The 13,072-nt window shown below is 31.0% G+C and overlaps 1 protein-coding gene across 2 annotated transcripts; it reads right to left on the bottom strand.

Annotated features, from left to right (window-relative positions):
• Positions 1-2,225: 2,225 nt before the first annotated feature.
• On the bottom strand, positions 2,226-8,507 carry LOC107026013 (serine/threonine-protein kinase STY13-like). 2 transcript variants are annotated; one of them, XM_027918327.1, is made up of 3 exons: positions 8,233-8,507; positions 6,418-7,332; positions 2,226-2,867 (listed from the first exon to the last, which is right to left on the bottom strand). In XM_027918327.1, exons 1-3 carry the CDS (start codon positions 8,505-8,507, stop codon positions 2,528-2,530), a joined length of 1,530 nt encoding a protein of 509 aa, XP_027774128.1. In that variant the 3' UTR covers positions 2,226-2,527. The 2 variants fall into 2 exon arrangements, with proteins under 2 accessions (XP_027774128.1, XP_015082316.1); XM_015226830.2 differs by having other exon boundaries at positions 6,418-7,400; positions 8,233-8,408.
• Between the last annotated feature and the right edge of the window lie 4,565 nt (positions 8,508-13,072).

Below are 13,072 nucleotides of genomic sequence, written 5' to 3'. Positions count from 1 at the left end.
AGCTACAGTAATATTACTATAGTTATGTAAGTGAATGAAGACTAAAACTGACAAAATGAATATTTACTTATTGGAAGACAAAATACATATAAGAAGGGGAAAAAAAGCATGATAAAATGCATGTTTTGTTTTCTCATTCCTACTAAATGTCTAAATTAGAAGACAAAAGAATAATAGGAAAAATGGACAAGTATCCCTCAATCTATGTTTGAAATTTTAAAGACACACTTATATTATACTAAGGATCTATTACCCTCTAAACTTATTTTATAAGTAATTTTCTACCCCTTTTCGGCCTACGTGACACTAGCTTGAAAAAAAAGTCAACCAGCGTTGGACCCACAAGATAGTGCCACATAGGCCAAAAAGGATAGAAAATTATTAATAAAATAAGTTCAGAGGGTAATAGAACCTTAGTATAATATAAGTGTGTCTCTAAAATTTCGAGCATAGATTGAGAAAGTACTTGTGCATGTACTTGTGCATTATCCCAAGAATAGTATGAGAAACACATAAATTACTTGTATATCTTTCCAACATGTCAACTGTGTTACTGTCAATGATATTTTATCTTTTAAGTCGTAACACATAGCAACTTTTTAGCTTTAATTTTTGTCCGCCCAATATTTCATTGAAATAATTCCTAATACTTTACTAAAAAATATGTTTATACTAATTCTGATTATCTTTTTTTAAAAAAAGAGTATTATTTTTGTTAATTGGTTTTTAAAAATGGATTACTTGGGTCAACACTTACTTGTATTTTTCACTAAAAATCACCCTTGTTTAACAATTTTGAAATGAAAATGAAATTACATCAAGGTTTTAATTTATATGATTTTGAATCTGCTTGACCTTCCAAGACAGTCATTTTCGAGTGCAGTTTTAGTTTTAGTTTTTAGTCAAAATGAAGTGGCGTGAGCAGTATGTACAAGGCACCTTGACAACTACTACTCTTTATCACACCACCACAAAGACAATCGGTGCTTATCGATCGGTTCAGTTTGATTTTGTGTATTATCGATTTTTAATTTTTTCTAGCCTCATATTCGTGGTAATTAAATCATTTTGTGGTCATTTGATCCTCCATCCTCTTTGTTTCATTGTTTTCATACCCAATAAGGCTAAAATTATAGAAATTGTAATACAATATTTTTAACTTTCTATATTTTTATTGTTTGTGTCAAGGTAGAGTAAAATTTTATCTAGTTGCTTATATCTGATCCGACTCGATTGTATGCTTGCTTTTTTTTTGGGATCCCTTAATGGAAATCTTGACTCCGACACTGATTTCAACACTTGAAGTTTATATCAACCGTTGATATTAATCAAGTCACTTTTAATCAACTAACTGAAATAGTTCCTTAATTAATCTTAAAAAAAGTAGAGAGATTAAATGTATGTTAAATAGTCAATTTAGTGATTTAAAGACATGATAATTGACAAGAGGGAGTTCCTTGATAATAAGTACTTCCGATTATAATTTTAAATTTGTAAATTTGAATTACTTCTACGAAACGTGATAATTATTTAGACTATTTTTAAGAGACTAGATTTATCCCGTCTAGAACTACAGAGAGAAATTGTATTTTCCTCATGTAAGAAAAAGCAACACGTTGAGAGTTTTCCAACCATTCTAAAGCAGTGACAAAAAAGTTGTCATGTTAGTGTGTTTTGCCCAATCACACCTTTGATTTTTCACAAGTTTACTGAACCTTTTTAACTATTACTGGTGACTTATTAACCAACTTCCTTTTCTTTTTGTTTTATAAAAATGTTCATTTCTAGTTTCCTCTTTCCATCTATGAGGGGATATAGAAGAACTATGTCTCAGCTGCTTCGCGTACTACATCGTATTACCCAGAAGCGATTGCAAGAGCACATCTATATCACTGTCATATATAAAAAATTCCTTACAAATGTTGATTTAAATTACAATTCTTCATTAAAAGATCTTACTACACAATTGAAAATTTAGTTATTAAAGTTTACCTTATTTTGAATTATTTATCTAAAGAACCTAATAATATATGAAACTTTTTATTACTATACCCATTCATTAGAGTTTGGTTATTAGTTTTGTGAATAACAAATATGATAAAAGCCATATGTAAACAACAAGGATCTGGACAGAAGCCACAGTTTCAATTAGATTAGGGGATTTTGCATTCATGCATAACTAAAAGATTTTGAGCCCCTTGTCTTCTGTGGGGTGGATCTGCATGTGGGCACCTGGTAAAATTTGATTAAAGTAAAATAAAACATAGCCATAAATGGACATGTATACATACACATACTCTTCTATTATCACTAATCAGAATCTTAAATTCAAGAAGAAAAGGAAATCAAAAGAAGATACAACACAAAATCAAACAGTTCCTTGTCATAACTTTCTCCCCTTTTTTCTATCTGAGCAAAGAAATTATGCCTCAGAGATATACATGCCAGACTTTGGAATCACTTCAGCTTAGCCTTTCCAAATCCTTTACTCCTGCCCTTTACTGCACCTACAGTTTCTCTTTCCATATCAATCTGTAGTCATGGGTTGACTAATGCAGCATCTGAAACGGGCCTTTCTGACCTTCGTCAAGATCTCTGTTTCTGCAGCCTCAAGCATTCTGACCACCTGAGAGAACGCTGGTCTATTGTCAGGGTTACCATCCCAGCAGCAAGTCATGATTTCAGCTAGGACAGGTAAACAATCACTGGGGATGGTTGGACGGACACCTTTGTTGACAACTGCAAAAGCTGCCTGCACAGCAGTCATGTTCTGGAAGGGAAGCATCCCCGTTAGGAGCTCCCACAGAACAATGCCAAAACTATAAACATCAACTTTTTGTGTGTACGGTCGGTGCTGGATCATCTCCCTGCAAAACACAGCAAAATGCACTCAAGTAGCCCACAACAGCACGTACAGGCTAAACCACAACTAGGAGCAATTATCTCTCTTTTGCAACAGGAATAATGAAGGCATATTGCAAGAAGAAATAAAAACAAGCAATTCAGAAAGCATTTCTAAGATGTGAATACTGCCAGAAAAAATAGCTAAATATGTGAATAGATAATTTTTCAAGGAAACAAGACAGGTTTCTTTTTCCAAATAACCAACCAATAATCAAATTTGAATATATTATAACTGGATGTGATTTCCAAGAGTGCCTACACATGCCAAGATACGAGCCTTATCGTCATGAAGATTGCAACTTAGCAAGTTCCCATCTATTTTCCTCAAGTCATGCATACTACTCATCTACACACTACTCAGCCCTCGCACGGGAAATAATTGCATTGAAAAATCTTGGGCCATCACAGCGAAGTGGTCCATCTCAACTTGCAACAGCACACTTATACATCACCAGAGACACTCTATACATCCATTCCAATCACAAGCCTTTTGACAACATCTTCAACTAAATGTCGGGAAATATTGTCCAATTGGAAAAGAAACCTTCATCCATTGTAATTTTTTTTTTTGACAAATGCAAGCTTAATCACAGGCATTTGGTCAGTCTCTTATAGACACCGACAAACACCATCTTCTTCGACTAAATGTCAGAAACAGGTTGTTCAATTGCAAATGAAAAACTTCATGTCATATTTCTCTAACAAATGCACACTAAATCTCCAATCTCCTTAGTTTTAAATAAATATAAGTTCATCCCTTTCATCTCTTATATTGTGTAGAAAGCTAGACCATGGGAACTTATTACACAATTGTATCCTAGGGATATATCCATAGATACTCTACTTTAAACTTAATTATTTTATGAATCTCCAACCAATGGAAAATGATATAACACTATCTTTCAATCTCCTTTCATCCTGGATTGCTCATCTAAATCGAGCTGCACATCCTAACTGCCACATCAAGCCCGAGAAAGAAAATAATAAGCTAACATATGGAATACCTTCTTTTTTTTTGTGAAGGCTAACATGAATGATATTTTAAAAGGTCAAAACCATGATAAATTCACATGTCTTCTGGTCTTTTAAAATGTAGCAACATATTATAGCGAAGTTTCCAATTGAAAAGGCACCTAAGTAGTAGTGACACAATAAACAATCAATCAAACAACTAGCTTAACCTCAAACAAAGTTGGCTCAGCTATATGGATTGGCAAAACCACTATGCTCCATTCAGGCCCAAATTGAAGTGAACATTTTATTTCTGTCATTAAAACTTTACCATATTTATCAAACAGGGGGGTTAGCAATTTTATTTGTTCTTTATGTTCTAATTTCATGATTACAAAGTTCATCTGGTAACTGCTAAAGCTGTCCAGTACGCAAATGCATTAATTGACACATGACACTACAGTGTACCCATACATACAAAAGTGTAATTTCTTGGTCGACAAAGTTACAATATTCTCAGTATGTTTATCTGTACCTTTCTATATTCTTGTGTGTGTTTTCATGTGAATGTACACACGTGCTATATCAGCCTATCTAAATCCTTTAGAAGATTTGATGCACACACTTCTCTTTCTTACTTCTCCAAGAGAGCTAAAAAGCTGACAGCTATTTTATGAAAAGATCTACACTGCTTAGTCGCTTTTAATAAGGCAAAGGAACCTTGGCATACACGATACAAGCATATGACACCAACCAAAAGTACTCACTCAACATCAGGTGAGTCAAAAGTCAGGAGCTCAATCTAAACTAGCTACACTTACATCTCAGCCTGCCCGCAATCCAGTGACAAACTTATTCTTCAGCAAATGGGACTGATTGGAATTTGTTCAGCCATTTGTGTAGAACTATTCACCTCAGCCTAAAAGGGAAGTGTCCACTGCAGAAGATGGCACCACCCTTTCGCAGCCACAACCAATAACAAGAATAAAAAGAGATGAAAAGCCAGGATGTGGTCATCAGCATTCCAGCATATTTCATGTCTCTGTTTCCTATCCCATCTACAGTTAGTACGCTGGTAAGGGCAAAACAACTAATCAAGGACTTCCGACCGAGTGGAACAAATGGTGACAGGAAAAATATCCAAAATGGATAGGAGAAGATGAAGACCACTTGGAAGTACAAGTACCCGATGTCTGCAGGTTAAAAAGCTTTTAACCAATCCAACTAAGGAGAAACTATGGAGGAATTGCGATCCTTGCAAGTTATGAACGTTGTAGACAATGATGGTTAAGTACAAGTACCCAATGAAATGTTTTCTAGTTCATATTCTTTGATGTTCTTTTATTCTATTATGGATTAGTTCTCTTATTAGGTTTCCACAGACATGGTGTATTGATTGACGTTTTTTTATTTGATTCTTGTTCAATATCTTGAACTCGTGGATAGTAGTTTTAATTGATTGTTGAGCTATTGTTGACGCTCTAATCAGAAGAGGAAGTGGTCTATGATTATCTTTGTACAAACCTGATTTAGCTCAAGTTGAACGTTTCCATTGATAATCGAAAGAGGCTCTTGAATAATTTATCTCGAATTATAAGTTGACGATACTAGTCAGAAATCATCCGAAGATCTATTTCTATCCACAGTTTTTGCACATTTGGGGATTACATTAGTTTAAACTTGTGGAATCTGAATTAATTGCTAAAAATCTTGCATTAGTATTATGTATTACCCTACATCTCATATTGATAGTAACCTTTGGTTCTGTTATCAATTGTCTTTAATTACGTTTATAGTTGACAATCGTGGTTTATAACCACATCAAGCTCAAGTTTTGATCCCCTGAATAATAGTTAGCAAGCTTTATTGATTCATCACGATCTTACTATACTACTTTCGAGTAGTGAAACTTTTGAAAATTCGTGTTCTGTTTTGCGCTCGTCAATTGACTCCACACAATTTAAGAGGGGGGTAGAGGGGTGGGGCCATTATTCCCAAGTTTCGAAAGCTCTGTTGGCCCAAAGGTTTGAGGGTAGAGGGCGGGTCGGGTCCATCACTCCCGATTTTGGAGACCTCTAGTTGGATCAAGACAGATTTCTCAATCATCAGGGGAAAAAAATTAAAACCCATCACTATTACAGTTTAAATCTATCTTTAGGCAATGAAGTTGCAGTTATATAAGATCATTATATAGAAGATATAGTGCAAAGAAAATGTTCAGTCAAATTTATATTGGAACATAAACATATCTTTACTGATAATATTTCGCTATTGTCTTTGACAAGTAAAAGGCAATTGTATAGCAAACACAAGTATGCAGAACATTTAAATGAATTCTATGACATGAAGGAAACTAAAACCATTAAACAATCTACGGAACACCTGAAATAGCTCTGTGTTATGGTTAATATTCAATATATAGAAAAGAAAAAAAACTCACTATCATGGTTATGCCAAAAGACCAGGCTAGAATAAGACAATCACTTTTTTTTTTTTTGAGAAAGGTAACAGTAAATAAGGCAATCAAATTTAATGAGGTAGCTAAAGGGCTAAGAGGCTTACGGAGCCATCCAACGGTATGTTCCAGTCTCTGGTGTCATTCCTTCTGTCTGCACCTCAATACGAGCAACTCCAAAGTCCGCAATCTTGATTGATTTATCAGCAGAGATTAGTAGGTTGTCAGATTTCAGGTCACGATGTATCAGATTCAGGCCATGCACATATTCCATACCCCTTGCCACATCCAATGCCTGCTTCACTGCTAACTTCAAGGGCACAGATCGATTTTGTCGCCTAGTGAGAAACTGACGAACTGATCCTCCTTTAGCATATTCAGTGACAATACACCACACCATGGGTTTACGGCATGCACCGATAAACCGAACAATATTTGGATGTCTCAACCTTGCCAACATCATAACTTCCTGCTGAAACTGTTGCTCCATTAAGTGAGCCCTCTCAAGATCATTATCTGGCCTCTCTAGGAGCTTGATAGCAACATCCTCACCATTATAAGTACCTTTGTATAGTTTCCCAAAAGCCCCTTGAGCAAAAGCTGGCCCCATGTTGAGCTTCCTCAAATCAATTGTCCACTCATCATAATTCTCAAGCCCATTAGTAGGAAATCGAGGATCCATCAATGCTTTAGCTAGGGCATCATCACTCAACCCATGAGAAGTTTTTCCCTTATTTACACTAGCTGCAACCGAATAGTTATTGTGAACACGCTTGAGACCCTGATGGTTTAAAATACGAGTGTGCGAATCATTTGATCCCACACTGCTGTTATCCATCGACATTGCAACTGAACCTCCACCATTGCTCATCTGCAAGCTCCCATAACTATCGATTGACATGTGTGATCCCTCACCAAGCTTATGGTAGAAATTTTGTGAGAGTCCATAATGATCAGGGTTTTCATTTAAGTCTATAAGTCCTGCAAACTTTGGAGCCTCCAACATTTTCCCGTCAAAGTAACTGCAGCAAAAAAAACTATAGGTTCTTTTGCATGAGGATTGGTAAGTCAAACGTTAACAGTCCACAACCTGTAAAAATCATGAAATATGAGAAGCTTGTCTGTTAAAAATTCTTCTTTCCAACTTCATGCATCAAAAAACAATTAAAAAAATAGGGGAAAATAAATAAACAAAGATTAATTTCAAAATGAACCCCCAGAAGAAAGGCTTGTTACAAAAGTGTCTCTTCAGTCTTCACTTAAGATTTCAGTTCATTTAATTCCTTCAAATTAGCTAAATGACTCATTAGATGTAATCAATGAGTCATATAGCACACTATGTATAGAATTCGCAAACCCCTATTAATGTCTTATTCGTTTTCCTAAATCCAGAAATATTTGGACCAATGTTTTGTTGTTTAAAGGAACAATATTTTGCTGTTTGGGGATTCTTGAGAAATAACAGAGTAAAAACTTCGTTGAATTACATGCAGAAAAATCTTGAGAAGCCTGAAACAACAGATATAACTAAAAATTAATTGTAAAAAAGTGAACTTGTTGAGAACAGAGAAAAAAAAAGCATATATAACTAAAAATTAATTGTAAAAAAGTGAACTTGTTGAGAACAAAGAAAAAAAAAGCATATACAGACCCACCCAAAGGTAAGAAGTTCCATTTCCCCCTCTTACATTTTATCTCCCCCACCAGTTGATGTTCTAATCGTAATTAGAACAAAAACGCGTTTTTCGATTTGTAGCTCAAGCTTGAAAGAAAAAAAGTCAGATACATGAAGCACAAAACAGGCAAAAACATAGCTATAGAATTTAACAACAAAAAGCCCAAAAAACAGCTGAAATCCCTCAATTGAAGTGAAGAAAACCCCAAAAAATCAACAAAATTAGGTGATCCAGTAGTATAATTACCTGGATCGAGTAGACTTGACTTTGATATATGGTGTGAAAACAAACCGATCGACCGAAAAAGGGAGTCTGAGGAGGAGGAAGAGGAGGAGCGGTGGAGAAACGACGTCGTAGGAAGAGATAAAAGCAGAGAGGAGAAGAAAATGAATGAATGAATGTATTGTTGGCCTTTTGCAGTCAGTCTTGTGTTTTTTTGGTCTCTGGTTTTGTTTTAGTTTTCCATAGCCCACTTGCTGGGGTCTACCTTTATTTGGACTCAAACATCTTGTATCTTTCATCACATAAATAAATGCATAATAATTTTTACTTATTTCATAAAAAAAAAAAATTATTGCATCCATATTTCAACCATGACATAATGTGACACTATGAAAATGATTAATAATAGCATTGAAAAAGAAATAAATATATCCCTGAATTATTATAAATATATGTAAGTGTCCTTCGTTATACTTTTGAGATATTGGTGTTCCTGTCATTCAAAAACTAGAAAACACATACACGTGTCATAACCTTATCCATTGATTTGACATATATCGACGGATAATATACGTGTCCCTATTTATCCTTCTGTTAGAGTAAAGGGCATATATGCTCTAGTTTTTTAACGACAGGGATTTCAATGTTCCAAAAATATGATGAAGGATATCTGTATACCATTTGCGATAGTTTAGGAATATATTTGTCTATTTTCCCATAATAGTATAGTAAGAAGTGAGAAATGAGATAAGGTATAAAAATTTAATTTTGGGGTTGTTTGATTGACAATAATGAGATTATTTATCCTATTATTTATATATTAGGGATTGTTTGGTTGAAAATAATTTATCCCTTGATTAAGTATCCCGCAAAAAGCTTATTTTTGGGTAAGTTATTTCACCATGTATATAGTATAACCGATAACGTATTGAATCACACACATATATAAATGGAGGAATAAATGATCTTAGAACTGCCTAATACCTCCAACCAAACGCAAAATAAAATAATCCTACATTTTATCTCATACTTTATGTCTCACACCAAACAATTCTTTAATAATTGAATAAATTATCTCCTTTATATGATAAAATAATTTATTCTGAAATAGTTAATCTCGACGTTAAAAGTATAATAGGATTATTGATGTTATGCCAGATATTGGAAAATTTAGATTAATATTAAAGTAAAAAATGAAACAATAAAATTCAAGTCAAATGTGCATTTTCTTTTTTGAAAATTTGAGCAAACTCTAATTGACCCAGTCAAAGAAAACAAATATACAATAATTTAAATATTCTTTCTTAGTATATTTATTACATATATAAGTTTGACTTGAACTTTACTTTTGTCCAACAATATATCAATTTGAAAATAAACATTTTAAGTCGATATGTCACGTTGTTATCATATTCATATAGATAATATATTTACTTCAAAATATATTTTAATTTTTTTCCGCATATTATATCATTGTTAGTATTATCTTCACATATCTATTTCATAAGATCATGCTGAATGGACAAAAAATTTGACCCAGAAAATTTAAATATTTACATTATTTTTTTCTATTTCAAAATAAATTGATCTTTTCTATTTTTTAATTTTAAAAAAATAAAATAATATAGATAAAATATCTTTCCGACTAAAAAGATTCTTTTTTATCATATAAACAATTGTATTTTTAAAAATAGCAATTTAGTTGATCATTATACTAGTGCATTGGAAAGTAAAAAACACAAAATAGAGTATACAGAATGACTACATAAAATTAAGGATTAATTATTTGAGCGAGTCCTTTTTAAAAAATAATTACTTATTTTAGATATACTCTTTAAATATTATCATTTATAGCAATATAAAATAATAGTATTATATATTTTATTGTTAGATTTTTCTCTCTTGCTTGCTTCTTTCTCTTTTTTCTCTCCCATTTTTTTTTTTTTGTTTTTCTCTCTTTCTCGCTCTTTTCTTTTTGTTGCTCTGTCTCTCTTATTTTTTTCTGTTTTATCTTTCTGTTACTTTTTTTCTTTTGTTTCTCTCCTTATTTTATTTCGTAGAGTAGTCAATGATTCGTAAAATGAATAAAATTTGTATCAATAATTAATTAATTAAATAAATTATTTAATCATAACAAATGAAGAGACATAATAAATTGCAAAATGAATTGAACTTGAATTAAAAATGTATTACCCACATATTAAAGTTGAATTAAAAATGTATTACACGCAATGATCTATAGAGTAAATTAAACTTGTATTAATAATGAATTAAACAAGTAATCCTAGTAATAAATAAATCAAAAAATTGCAAAATAAATTAAATTGCTTTACAATTGTATTAAAAATATTGAAGTTGAATTAGAAGAGAATTTAGAATGAATAAAAAACGTAACTAACAAAAGACATGACAACGATCTATAAACTGAATTAAACTCATATTATCCATGAATAAAACTTATATCATATGCTTATAGATTATCTTTGTTTTTATCACTAAGATAATCAATTAATTAGACAAATAATCTAATTGTAACAAATGAAGAAACATAATAAATTGTCAAATGAATTAAACTTGGATAAAAAATATATTACACACATATTAAAGTTGAATTAGAAGCGAATTAAATATGAATGCAAAATATAGCAAACGAAAGAGCATTAATTTGTAAATTGAATAAAATTTGTATCAATAATGAATTAAACATGTAATTCAATCATAACAAATCAACCAATAAACTGCAAAATGAATTAACTTGTATTAAAAGTGCATGCACAAATATTAAATTTGAATTAAGCATAGATAAAAAAAAATATAACTAATGAAACACCATACAATGATTTATAGAGTGAATTAAACTAAAACTAATAATGAATTAAACAAGTAATCTAACAATAACAAATAATAAACTACAAAATGAATTAAACTTGAATTAAAAGTGTATTACACAATATTAAAGTTGAATTAGAAGAGAAAAATAATAATTATTGAAAAACGTAACTAACGAAAGACAGGACAATAATCTATAGATTGAACTAAACTTGTATTATTCATGAATAATACATGTATTATATGTGTCTTATAATTTATTTTAGTTTGTATCACTGAGAACATGAGTAATATTTGCAATATGTATTACAAGTGTGTTAATTTATTTTAGTTGATATCACTAAAAAAAGAGAGTAGTTTGTACCATGTATTATAAATGTATTGTTCGTGATTTTAATATAATTTTAATACAATCATGAAACATATCTAATACAACTTTCATACAACCACGATACCTTTCCATAGACTTCACCTTTTTCGAGTTTCAAATTTTTAAAAGTTTTAATACAATCACGATATCTTGTTTCTAAAATTTTTAAAATTTAAAATTTCTATTTGAGAATAGGATATTCTACAATTTTCTGTTTTTTCTATTCCTTTTCTTATCATGTTTTTGAATAAAAATAGTGAAATATGAAAAAAAACTGATTTAAAAATAATTATTTAAAAAGTTCAAAAAAAAAAAAAGAAGGAAGAAAGATTGACACAGAAAGAGATGGATGAAGAAGTAGAAAAATATAAAAAGAAGAGGAGGAAGAAAAAAAGGACAGAGAAAGAGGCGAAGGAAGATCAACTTTACACTTTTTTTAATTCTTAAAAATTATCATATTTGGTTAGAAAAATTATATTGACATAAATGATAAATATTTTTTTAATATGGTACATTTATATGATTTACCCTAAAATTAATGAACTAAAATTTCAAAAAAGAAAATACTTTGATATTAGTTGAAAGGATTTGTGAAATACATTAAATATAAATAGACATAATTAAACTACTTGGTTGACATCAATAGGGATACGCGTATTACGAAATTAAGGATATTTTTTTATACTTATTTATTATTGTTATTTTGAAGAATAAAAATTGGCCAATAAATTTGGTCAAGATTTGACCAAATGGTATTTGCTTATGTTATTTTATCCTTTTAAATATTTTTAGTATTTTAACTTTGTTACATTTTAATTAAAAATGAAAAAAAATTAATTTATTTTAAAATAAAAAAGATATTATAATTTTTTATAAATTTCTGATAAATTTTCTGATCATTAGTATTATTCTATTATTTTAATGCATAATTATGTCTAATTTTTTTTTATGACTATGATATCTAGACTAGATATCTACTTTCGCTCACCTTCCATCAGTAACATGTATCAGATTATTCTATCCATCAAAGTTATGTCAGATAGAAAGAATCTTCTAGTGTTTTTTGTCTTTATTATAAATTGAATTTGAGACCTCATGATTTTTAACCACTTCATTGACCACTAAATCATACCTAGAGTGTTAAATGGTATGTGAAACTAAGAATATTTCTTTTTTAAAAAAAATCAAATGTGGACATATTTATTTAAAGATAAAAGTATTATTGAGATCTCTCATATTTCTTTAAAAGCAATGAGTTAAAAATAATTGAATATTTCAATATAAGATAAAACAAAGTGAAGTAAATATATCGTTATAACATTCCTTGATTATTCATCATCTACAAATTCAAAGCATGGTATTTTGACTAAATATTTGACTATATTGCAACTTAAAAAGCAATATTATTGTGAACATGTCGGTGATATCTACTTCCTTAAAAGTCTTACAAGTTGTAGGTATATGAGAAAACTTTAAAATTACATATTTTATTTGTAACGACCTGTTTAGTCGTTTTGAGCAGCAGATTTTATTTCTGGAAAAACTGTGTGAGTCGACGGAACCCACGACGGACCGTCATGGGCACGACGGGCCGTCGAGGGTGTCTCGTTCCAAAAGACTTAGACTTCTGAAATTTGGGTACTGAAATCGACTCTCTGAACTTGG

This window comes from Solanum pennellii, chromosome 7 (assembly GCF_001406875.1).
Source record: "Solanum pennellii chromosome 7, SPENNV200".
NCBI lineage: Eukaryota > Viridiplantae > Streptophyta > Magnoliopsida > Solanales > Solanaceae > Solanum > Solanum pennellii.
The sequence above is the reverse complement of the archived record's forward strand: the minus strand, read 5'-3'. Positions and strand labels throughout refer to the sequence as shown.